Source organism: Nilaparvata lugens, chromosome 3 (genome assembly GCF_014356525.2).
Source record: "Nilaparvata lugens isolate BPH chromosome 3, ASM1435652v1, whole genome shotgun sequence".
In the NCBI taxonomy this organism is placed as follows: domain Eukaryota; kingdom Metazoa; phylum Arthropoda; class Insecta; order Hemiptera; family Delphacidae; genus Nilaparvata; species Nilaparvata lugens.
In genome coordinates, this window is record NC_052506.1 from 71,656,069 (window position 1) to 71,668,729 (window position 12,661).

The 12,661-nt window shown below is 32.1% G+C and overlaps 1 protein-coding gene across 1 annotated transcript in view; it reads right to left on the bottom strand.

The window, feature by feature from the left end:
* LOC111046550 (neural-cadherin) overlaps positions 1–12,661 on the bottom strand; it is a 680,352-nt gene that overhangs the window by 472,816 nt on the left and 194,875 nt on the right. Inside the window, exons 12-15 of the mRNA XM_039422881.1 lie at positions 11,677–11,823; positions 10,544–10,735; positions 4,374–4,564; positions 1,834–2,023 (exon numbers count right to left, since the gene is read on the bottom strand). Coding sequence (XP_039278815.1) covers positions 1,834–2,023; positions 4,374–4,564; positions 10,544–10,735; positions 11,677–11,823 — 720 coding nt within the window. The remainder of the gene's footprint in view (positions 1–1,833; positions 2,024–4,373; positions 4,565–10,543; positions 10,736–11,676; positions 11,824–12,661) is intronic.

Consider the following 12,661-nt stretch of genomic DNA (forward strand, 5'->3'; position numbering starts at 1 on the left):
TATAGTACCCTTAAAAAATTAATAAAATATTAAAAAACAAGAATACAAATTGTAATGTAACTACTAGTTTCGGTGATCACACCATCGTCAGGTTATAAAAATAATCCAAGGCAGATTAGTAAACATTTATTTTTATAACCTGACGATGGTGTGATCACCGAAATTAGTAGTTACATTACAATTTATATTCTTGTTTTTTAATATTTTTTTTCAATTTTTTAAGGGTACTATAATTCTATTTTATAAATACAAGGAAGTAGCCCTGAATTCATACAGTAACAATAAATATTACACCAAAAAAGATAAATAATTTATCTTATAGATAAATAAATAATTTATTTGTTGAATATCTAAGTGCATGATAAGGTGTGCTGAAAAAACGAGATAGAAATATCTTGATTATCTTGCCAACTATGCTTTCCCATGTAATAGGCAGGTGAAGTATAACAAAAGGGAAAAAGGTGTGACAGGAAAGTGAAAGAAGGTAGGTATATGATAGGCAGGTCTAAGGGAAGGTATGATAGGATGCGAAATATCGATTAAGGTAGTAGTAACGGCTACAATATTATTTAAAGGTGAAAAAATAATTATTTTTCATCCAGCTAATGATTTCCTGGTTCATTTTCATTGTCATTTTAGTTTTCCATCTTTAAAATCGATTTCCAAGGAGAATATTGCCAATAATGTCACTTTTTCAATACTTTATACCTACAACAAAACCTGAATAATAGCTGTTAGCTTTTTATTAACATTTTAGAGCGCTTTAGGACGCCACACTGTATTGAATGGACATGCTGAATGGATGTATTATTGGACATGGCGTCCGAAAGCGCTCCACATTGAGAGTAGAAAGTTAATGGCTATCAATATTGAAATATGACTGCTATGTCATAATATAAAGTATTAAAAAGTGTATATCAACAAGCAGTTCGTGAGTGGAGAGTGGAAATGAAGAATATAGAGGATTTACCAATTAACTCTTCAATTTCAGTAAGAAGATCAAAAATCAACTGTTAACCAATAGCATATATAGGGCTACTTTGAAGCCTCACATTTATCATAACCAAATTGGCTGAAATCAAAATATTTTATTTCATCAATAGTGTATCATTTAAAAACGGTGAAATAATTCAGCCATCACAGGTAATTTTGAGAACACTCACAGAATTGTGATGAAAATTGGTTATGGAAACTTTTCATCATCTGATGAGTAATATGATGTTTCAAGTAGTGAAAAAACTCGAAATTAGCTGATGAACAGGCTGAAATTATTGTAAAATAAATTAAATTTCTAATATGAAAAAATACATTATCAAGTCCTATTATAAAATGAACTTTGTCACAAATTATGTCAGCCCAATGTGGAGAAACAAACAAAACTGGTACAGGCTAAGATATTTTGGGTTCAATTAGAATTGAGAATGGAATACTTTTTTATGCCTCATCCTGTAGAAAGTGTTACTTAAAATACCGAGTATAGTGATTTACTGTCAAGGCTTTTATTACAGCCACAAAAAAGCATTATTTTTGAATTATATTAATATTTTTTTGCATCGTACTGTGAAGCTAAAAAATCACTTGAAACTATATTTTAAAATGTAAACTTTCTAAAAATAAGATGAATTTGAATCTGAATTAAGTAGAACTACATTTGAAATTCTATTTAATCGTAGGTAAATTCTAGATAAGCCTTAACATTTTCAAAATTTCATTTATCCCATGATTCCGAATTTAAAAGACCGCATCAGTTCAGATGCATTTGTCAGAGTACCGCAATAATGTTTGATTTCGATACATGTAATCTTCAGATATCAGCTGAAAACGTTCTCTTACCTCAACACGAATTGTCAGATTGTATTCTTTGATTGTTTCATAATCTAAAGGATGATTGACTTTGATATCAGCCCAAGTGAAGCCATTGTCCGATCTCTGTTGCAGGTAGAATGTGTGGAACTTATTCGTTTGAGCAGTTGATCCAGGCATTAGACGGTAAAATACTGTAGGATTGCCTTCAATTCCAGAGCTGTATTAACAAAAAATACACTGTTTTATCCCTTGAATAATTGAAAAATTTCTCCATTCATAGGACATATTGGTAGATCTAGACGTTAAAAAGTTTCGATAGGATATTATGAAAAATACTCTACTTGAAAATACAAATTGATAGATATCCCATTGACACAGTTTGGCACATTTATCATGCAAAAAAATTGTATTTCTGATCTAGCTGCAATATATTGTTCTCGTCAATATGAACAGGTTCATAGATAATATTTTCACAAGAGAGCAATACTCGATTTTATAACAATCATGCATTTATTTGGGTAGACTACCATTGGAAAAACAGTTATTCACTTTTAAGCTTGACGTTTATTCTAAAAAATTGAAAGGACGCCTGCAAGCTACAACAAAAATATTGTGCCAAAAATCACAAAAATTCATGCCACAAAAATGACAGAAATCATGAAAATTTTTACAAAAATGCCAAAAATAATAAAAAACATTGGCAAAAATATTGACAAAAATGATGCCACAAAAATTCACAAACGCCAAAATTCTAGTAGTATACCATCTATGATTCAATGTGATCACAATACCTCATCACTCCTCGAAAGCATTATGAATTTACTAAACACTGCTAAAGCTAAAGAGAGGAAATGAAACTATTTACACTAATAGTACAATCATTTATTCATATAATAGATGAGTATTTTTTCAATGGAGTTGGAAGTTGAAAACAATTCTTCAAGTTCAATGATTTACCCTACATTCTCTTTTAGGAATTGAAAAAAGAAATCAATAGGAACCAATCAAAATATGATTAATCTATTTTATGAATGCTTACAAACCAAATCTTTATCTAATTGTTGTTATCTTCGAAATGGGAATCGATAGTGAACATTTATCATTGTTTTGAACTTCTGTATCTTAGAGAGAACTAAAAAACTGCTTTAATAATTGAGATTCAAGTATTCTTATAATCTTATATGATCCATCCCCTGAGTGATAAAACATTGGTTATTGTGGCAACTAATAAAATCGTGGGTGATTGTTTTTTCAAATAGTGAGAGTGAGAAAGGGTGTGTTAAATTACTTCCTTTTTTATTCATCAACCCTCTACAGCGTGAATTAGACTCACAAAGAGTGATCAAATAGCATTTTTTTATATCTGGAACAAATACCATCCAACATATAATTTATAAAAAATCTATCGAACATTAAAATAATATCTTTCAAACATGTATTTTTGTCTGTAAATTATGTTTTAATTTCATAACGTTTGTATTGGATTGGAACCAAACATGTTTCGATAAAGGAAGAAGATTTTTGAGTATATGCTGCATAGAATGACTTTGAAGCTAGAAATTATGTATGAATGTGCCTCATAATAAGTTAATGGACATTTAGACTACTGAACCTTCAAATAGCATTGGAAAACATTGAGTTATTAGACAATTTTACTGAATACTCAATTTCTTGTTATGGAGGCATTCTTTTAGCAATAAAAATAATTATTTGATGATGTGCAGTACAAAACATAAAACCCAATTAGAACATAAGAGATATTTTCCCATGAGAATTACTTTGCTTCAAGGCTTTTTGCAGTACAAAACATAGAACCCAATTAGAACATAAGAGATATTTTCCCATGAGAATTACTTCGCTTCAAGGCTTTTTTCAGTACAAAACATAAAACCCAATTAAAACATATGATATATTTTCCCATGAGAATTACTTCGCTTCGAGGCTTTTTGCAGTACAAAACATAGAACCCAATTAGAACATATGAGATATTTTCCCATGAGAATTACTTCGCTTCAAGGCTTTTTGCAGTACAAAACATAAAACCCAATTAGAACATAAGTCAAACAAAATCCTGTTATATCTGTAGCTGTGCTACCTTCACCAACTAAGCATCAGAAACCAAACAAAACGAAACAATAATGTTGAATTAAAATATATGTTACTGGAACTATAAGCTATGCTTTATATTCTATGATTAGCTTAAAATCTATAGAATGATCAGATGAAGGAACTATAATAGTGGATGAATACAAATTTTGCACTGATCTAGTGTTAAATGAGATCTGATCTAGTATTGTTTGGTCAGCCTAGAGCTGAAAAGTGATGTAGTAAGATGATGATGACATGTATGGGGGAAGGACATGGATGTATGATCCGAAGGCACCGCACACCACAGCGTGCATATGTGTGGGCCACAGTTTATTGTATAGATTACAGAGTACTTGAGCGTGCACAAAGTATAATAAATAATATGTATATCAACGCCCCACAACTGAGTGCCGTGCAAGGGTCAGTCCAAGGCACAAAACTGGCAAATAACACTGTAGCTGTAATGTTGGTGGACCGACCTGGCTTTGACCGAAACAACCTTAGCCCCTACGGGCATGTTTTCTTTAATGTAGATAGGTCCATAGACCGAGTGGTCCCAGACGGGCGGATTGTTGGCTCGGTCAACCACGTCGATCTGAACCTCGACTGTCCGCGACAGGGGTGGAAACCCCTTGTCCTGCGCCATCGCCTCCAGTTTGTATGTCTCTTTCTAAAGGGGTAACGACCACGTTGCACGGAGCAAGAAAACAGAACAATCGAAATCATCAGGCGGTTAGTAAGGTAACGTCTTAGCCTAAGAGGTTACAACATCGGTGAGTGACCACTGTGCTTAGGATCTTCATCATGAGCCATACTCATCTCAATAGTCAATTAAATTGTCTGTAATAATGATCTTCACTTGATCAATTATCATTCATGTGAAAAGTGTTGATTGATATGCTAGAGATCTTGATCATCTACAGAATTATAGAACCGTTGAGATTAATTCAAATTCAAATTAGTTTATTCATAACAAATTACACATTCACAAAATATAACAGTGTTATGGATTACATGAATATTCTCCCTGCATGGATGATTTGTCCGTGTGCAGGGAGGAGTCGCAGATTGAGAAGATTCAAACTGTTATCCATTCAATTAAAATCGATTTATATGATAATTCAGGATTCCAAGGCCGTTAACAGTAATAATCAGGGAGATTTGATCATCTTCAATTTGAATTTACAAGAATTACAATGAATTTCAGAGTTTGGATCATTCATGAATTCAGTTCATACAAAAAATACAAAAGTCATCAATGCTGCATTAGAACTATTGTGGTAGAGTACTGAGTTTGTGATTCTCTCCTTAATATGCTCACAATTTTACCTGGATAACGATACGGAAAATATTTAAAAATTGATGGATCTACAAAAATAAAGTCTAAGATTATTCTTGAAAATTATCATTATATGAGGATCTCGTTACCAGTTTAAAAATTATTATTCCTATTAATAATTCTATGTTGATATGTATCGAGAAATCTAGCATTACAATAAATTGGACATTTCATGATCGTCAATGAAAAAATTCCACAAATTCAAATAATTATGTTTATGTTTGGTCTAAACTGGAACAGATTGACGACTCTGATTTAGATCTGCAGCTTGGTCACACACCGCACATACAAGGGCATATAGCAGAAAGGGTGGAAGGGCTAGACTCTGGAATACCAACCTGGCTTTGACTGAAGTCACTACCGTACCGACTGTGACATTTTCTTTGATGTGAATGGGGCCGTAAACACCAGAGTCCCACAGCGGAGGCTTATTGTTCCTGTCAACGACATCTAATTCAACGTCGACGTCCGCATATAGCGGCGCATCACCTCTGTCCGAGGCTCTTACTCGAAGCCGGTACCTTTCTCTCTACATCAAACATGAGCCGTCAGGGGGCGGACAAAAAACACAACATAAAACAACACAAAATAAAAGCACAAATAAAAAAACAGGAGAGAGAAAATGGTAAGACACAACAAACACAAAATCTCTATTAAACACATTCAATAAGTAGACATCCTAATTTCATAATATCTGAGATTACTCTCACATAGAATTTGAGATTCAAGCATTTTTCAGATATGAATCCACTGGAAATAGCATAGCTCAAGTAAACTTATAATATGTTACAAGATGTGGAGAAATAACTCAGTTTTCATGATTATCCTAAGATTATTAATTATCAATAGTTTGATCAGTTCATTCATAATACCAAATTTGACTGGAGAATCGAGAAAAGAAGTATTTCTGTTTCCTCCATATTGCATTTCATATTGATTCCATGAATATGGATACTGCACGGTAATTGAATGTCTGCTATCAATTGAACTGCTTTATAACTTGAATTATCACTATTGAGTGATAGTTCACTATTGAGTGATAATCCACTATTATTGGTAGTAGTAGTGCATTACTTCTACTTTAAACTTTCCAGCTTAATATAGTTTGTCGACCAAATATTTCTCCACAAATGTTCTTTATTTCTCTTAAATTATAATTTGATTATTATTGTTAATGCACAGTACAATATAAAGAGATTTCAAGTGTGTAGGAGGCATATAATAAGTCTATGATCTGAGAATAAATCATTGGATGAATATTTGGACAGCATAGTTAATGAATTAGGTATCTTGATTTTTTGTTTCATGAGCAGCTTGACATTAAACATTTCATTAGCTTCTTTAAAATATAAGAGATGTATGTTTCTTACTAGCCTACAAATCTTTCATTGGAGATATTGTCTTTTATGAATGAAACTTTGTGAAAATTGATTTTATCGACTCAAGACCTTTCCTTCTAATATTTTATAATAATTTTTTTTTTTTGATACTCAGAACTGAGAAGTTATAGTCAGCCTCTACGATGATAGGCCTATAATCAAAAATTAATAATTAAGAATTTGGCAGGCCAAGTTTATGAATATGAATATCAAGATCGTTTAACACATTTCAACTTTTCAATTTTGTAGATAGAATCAATAGCAATGTAGTGAATGAGAGATATAATCAAGAAATTAACACAATATTCTCATTTTTCAACAAAATAAGAAGCTTATTTATAGAATACCCATTAATATCTCAATCATCCTATTTGTATAAAATATATTATATTTCCAGTTAGGTGTCTAGCAGTAGGGCAATAATAGGTTAACTCCTTACTTATATTAGATCTCACAGTTTACAGAACCAAGGAACTTATCCTACTCTATACAATAACACATTCACAACACATCCTATTCCATAAACACATTCAAATCATTATCATTTAGGATGAACTATAATAAGTCAGGATAAAATTTAATTGGGTCAACTTGATAACTTACAATCAAAACTAGGCGTCAAAAACATTTTCAAACATGGGGAATCCAAGCAAACATTGGTCTATGAATACATCACATGAATTCCTAAGGTATATATAAAAACCACATCTCAACAAGAGAAACTCAAATACATATTTAAAAAATACTTAATAACAACGGTTTTCGTTTTGGGCATAATTTTCTCATAAGAATACGATATTTAACTAAGAACAACAACAAATTTACCGTACGGAATATTTGAATGAGAACTGTAGAGATAATTTCATTTTTCTTGTACAGTACATCAATATCCACCATTTAATAGCTTCACAAATAATTTAAGGGATTGGAAACAATTACAAATTATTTTCACGCAAAAAGTGGTTAAACATAAGCTAAATTATTCATATAATAAGCATTTGATAGAGAATCAAAACTATACTAGCAATGCTAGCAATATTTGTAATAAATTTTAAACATTCTTCTGCGTTGTCTCAGGTTGTAATTAATAATGATCAAGGAGGCTAAGAAGGGTATGATTATCAACATTGACAAGAGAGAATGATGTCTAGTTGAATTCTAACTTTTGATTATTGGATATAGTGTTATTGTTCTACTATTTGGAAGTGCAACATCATTTCAGCTCTATACATTAACTGGGTAGTTAGTGGGATGTTAAAACTCCAATACCAATTAGAAATCTTGAGCTATGCTAGTCACAGGAGGATTCTACCAGAACTACAGATGGTAGTTGGTTCTAATGAATAATTTCAATTACAACAATCTGTGGAATAGTCTACATACCTCAAACATTTACTCTACTTCAAGAGAAGGAGGTGTTTCAGTTTCAATATTTACTGATGAAAATTACTGATGTTCAGTTGTCAATTTTTGAAAACTGAACGTTTTACCTACTTACTGGAAAACATCCCTTGCGATGGAGTTTTCGAATGCATAATCAGAACAGAAATGGTGCAATAATTAAATAACAAAACAATAAATGAAAAGATAGATAACAATTACAGTCGTATCAAATGAAAGTTTATAAGCAAGCAACATGCAGTTCAGTTTGCATTCCTGAGAAAATAAATGGATACATAATGAGGAAGGAGCAGGGAGACGAGTTCTTTCAAAAATAAAAAATTGGTTCAACAGAACAGTTCAATGCTGCCACAAAAATATCAGTTACAACCTCGTTGCTGAGTCATAGTGTGTACGCCGCCCCATGCACAGTAGAAAAAATGCCACTGTTGTTATAACTGACACTCAAAACAGAGGTAGCCAGTGAAGGCTCAAAAAGTCATGCCTCTGTGCTTCAAAAGTTGGTCCTGTCTAAAAACGACATATCTTGAAAAAATCAGTTGGAAAAACCAGTGTCTGCCCGCCACAAAATCAATGAAGAAAACTTCAAAAATACTTACACTCTCTGAAAAACATCGGTAAAAAATATTATGTACCATAAAACTACATATATAATTTCCGACACACAAAAATTACACAATGTTACACTGGTGAAAAAATATCTGCCGTCGAATTTCAATTTCAAAATCGTAATGCCTTTGAAAAAACAAAAAGGCTTCTTATCTTGCAGAAAAAAGTTGAAAAATCACCTTCAGTAGTTCAAGGTATCAAGTGAGACCAGTAGGATTGACGAACTAAAGAGTGCGAGTTTGGAATAAGAGTGCTTCTCAAGTCGACACAGTGAACAGAGTACCAATCAAACAGGTAGTGCCGTAGAAAGAAAATCATTTCATAGAAACAATTTTTACTGTCAACAGAACCTAGTTCAGCAACGCAATCAAAACGGTGCTCCAAATCAATATTAATAAACAACCTGCAAGAAGCTAAGACTTGATAGAAAATTATCAGTGCACAATAATCCCTTGCAACTGAGTTGCATCAAGATTTAGTTTTCCAATTTTTCAACTTTAAATTTGCTTTTTTGTTGTTGAAAATGAAAGTTTCAAGGGATATAAATCCCAGTGATACACATTGATCTTCACTATTTATCTCACCCTTATCAGATCAGAGTTTCATCCTTGTTCGTGAACTTTTGTTATTACAATTGATAATTCATTAATGAACAGTCAAAAAACTATACTCAATAGTTTTTTAATCGTTTCGTGAAAAACATTATTGTGAGAGATTGTAATTGAGATGACAATACTACTTGATCATACAGGAGTCAAATTTCTCAAAAAAAAACTTTAAAGATTCCACAATTTTATTCTTGAATGCATTATATAAAGAGGAGAAAATGGAACAAGGATATAACTCTGATGGTATTTATTGTTACAGACTTAAAATTATCGAATAATGACTTCAATAACAAGAATTTGAATTGAATTATAAGAAAATTTATAATATTTCCAGGATTGAGAGTGGGATAAAAGTTTCAATATTTCTTAGTTCGAATCAAAAATATCGTGAACAAGATTAGAATTTTGAACTTCAACTGTGAGTTAATATTCACAAATATATAAGTAATTTGTACAAATTTTAGAAGATCCTGTATTTTATAAATTATTGAATTCGATCAATCGGTTCATAGAAATCGCGTTCAAGTTGAATGAATCACACCAATATACAGTGAGATGAGTTTACTTTTTTATATGGAATAAATTCAAATGTTTATTGGAAATTATAATCAATTTAATTCGCTTACTATTCGAGGGCTATGAAAAATAGAATCATACAATATATCTCAGATTACATTGCAAAAATAATGTCGTCAAATGCAGAATAATTTTTAATTTGTCATGGATGAGAATGAATTAAACTATATGATTTTTAACACTAATATTATGCCAATGAAAACTATTTCAAAGTATTTTAACAGTGGAACATTGAACAAAATTATTAAATATCTATAACAAATTGAGGGTATAAAAACTCATAAAAACATATTGAAAACAACATTGTAGGATTAACAGGTTTACAAAATTTAGTATAATTTATAAAAAACCTCTTTGAACAATTTTTCAAGATACAGGATAAATTTGGATAAATCAAACATCAAATTCTCTCCACATGTAACAAGCTCAAAAAATTACTGCTTCACAACAAAATGATTTTTCGCAACAACACAAAACATCAAAAGCATGAAACAGTAGGCTAGCATTCGATATCATATTTTATCAATCATACCTCAGTCTCCCATGAAGGCAGCTATCTGAACATCTAATCAAAATTGGTTTAGTGACAAAGCATGTGGTATAAATAGCCCTCCAATAGTTCTCAAAAGTATTTCTTATAATTCAATTCAAATAAATAAATATCTTTAGTCCCATAACCTGAAAATGATGGCAATTTGTTAGGATGAATTTCGTTTATTAACTGGATGAAAACTTACATCGAGTGGCTTTTTCAACACAATCCATCCAGATTCAGGCTGAATATCAAAATACTCTAAATCGGATGGATTGTAAGGAGCGCTCAAATTGTAGACAATTGCTCCGTTGTTGTCGGCATCTTCGTCGGATGCTGATACTCTGAGTATATTCGTGCCTATACTGGCGTCTTGCTTCACATTCTCAACGTATTTCTGAAAAATGAACCGAAAACAAAAAATGAAATTCATGATAATAGACTGTTTTTAATGTCAACACTGTGCTTATGCAATAATTATCTCAGAATAAAAAATGTGATGAATTATGAGAGTTGTGAATTCATTTTCAATTCCTCATAAGTTTCAATTTGAATGGTTTTAGACCATAGACTAATTTGATAACTCACTTATGTTGTCTAGTAATGATCATTAATAATTATTTATGGAATAGGATAAAGTTGCGTTAACGTAACTTCAAAAACAGGGGGGGAAACGTATTCTTCATTTATCTGCAGACGAACAACAGTCATGTGAGGAGAATACGGTACCGTAATGATAAAAAGAGGAAACTTCAACAATTTTCTTCATAATCATATTTCTAAGCTCTCATTCGAACTGGCAATGATCACAAACCATAACTAGTGGTATCACCTTTATATTCACCATCAATTTGAGATAGGGAAAGTTAAATATATCATATTTGTTATGAATGTTCGCAAAATGACAACAATATTCCTCAAATTGTATTTGTTTATCTCATTCAATAGATGAATGAATATCTACTAAAATATTTATTTCCAAAAAAATAAGACAGGTTTCAATACAGCGTTATAATACAGTCACAGTGAATTAACTGATGAAATTTAATAATAGTTCAATGCGAAATAAATATTTAAACTATTGTTTTTGGAAACGCGGTATGTCTATTGAATTTTGTTGTATTATGGCTCTGTCCTAAAGCTGCTGCGCTCTGGTGGTTGAAACATTCACAGTCCGCTCTCTCTCAATCGGGTGCGACCATCTTTTGAACAAGATATTGACTACACCCGTAAAATTTGTCCCATTCATACGTAGAACAGCTCATTCTATTTCAAATTTCAATCCAATGAATTTCCTAACGATTCAAAGTAAAGCATATAAGTTTGAAATGATCTGACCTGTCTGTCGAAAAGTGGCGGATTGTCATTGACGTCAGTTATTTCGACGGTGAACGAGCAGACTCCCTCCAGAGACGGATCACCCTGATCAGTAGCCTTCACTGTAACTGACACGAATTTGCCATCATCTCCTTCTCTGTCGAACACCTGCAACACAAGTTTCAATTATTTTCAATGGATATTATTGACACCGAAATCATAGTAATGATAGGAAGATACATTAATTCAAAATCGCTACTCAAAGATCAAAAAATTATAAAAAAATCAAAATCTATAATTATTTTTATAATTTGTTTGGTCATTAAAAACTGAAAAAAAACCTAAGAGTCTGGTCCGTGAAAGGATACATTATAATGAATGATATCATGAATATTATTAATAAAAGCAACAGGAAGAGTAATTATTCAAATAAAATAAAAATATAATTTATGGCGGCATTTACAGAATGATAACTATATAATAGAAAGAAAATTACATTTTTGGTGATGTCCTTCCACAGTACACAGGGGTGCCTATCACTTCAAGCCCAATGATGCACCCCCTTGCCACCTGCCACTTAAATTGAGCAAAAAAGTAGTCATTTGTCATGTTAAAACACTGCTGACTATTTTTGGGGCCGCCCACCAAGTTATTTTGACCACCCCTCCCCCAGAAATTCCAGTCTGTCTCAAAAACCCCTTTCTGTGTGTTCCTCTGAATTATTCATCACCGTAACTCCACAGATCACAACATCTACATCTTATTGATGTGTTTAGTGAATTTTTTGAACTAGTGTTTTTAAATAGTGAAGGGAGCCGAACTGTCAAGGCATACAGGATGCACTCGAATCAAGAGACTTTTTCATTTAGGTTAAGTTTTATCAGTTTTATCCCCATTTTCCCCGTCATGTGTCGTTCTGAGGTCGGTTCACGATTGGTCTGCTGCTTCCATGATGCCTCTCACTGACACGTCAGCTCGCTCGCCCTCAAGTAGGTATGATTATTTC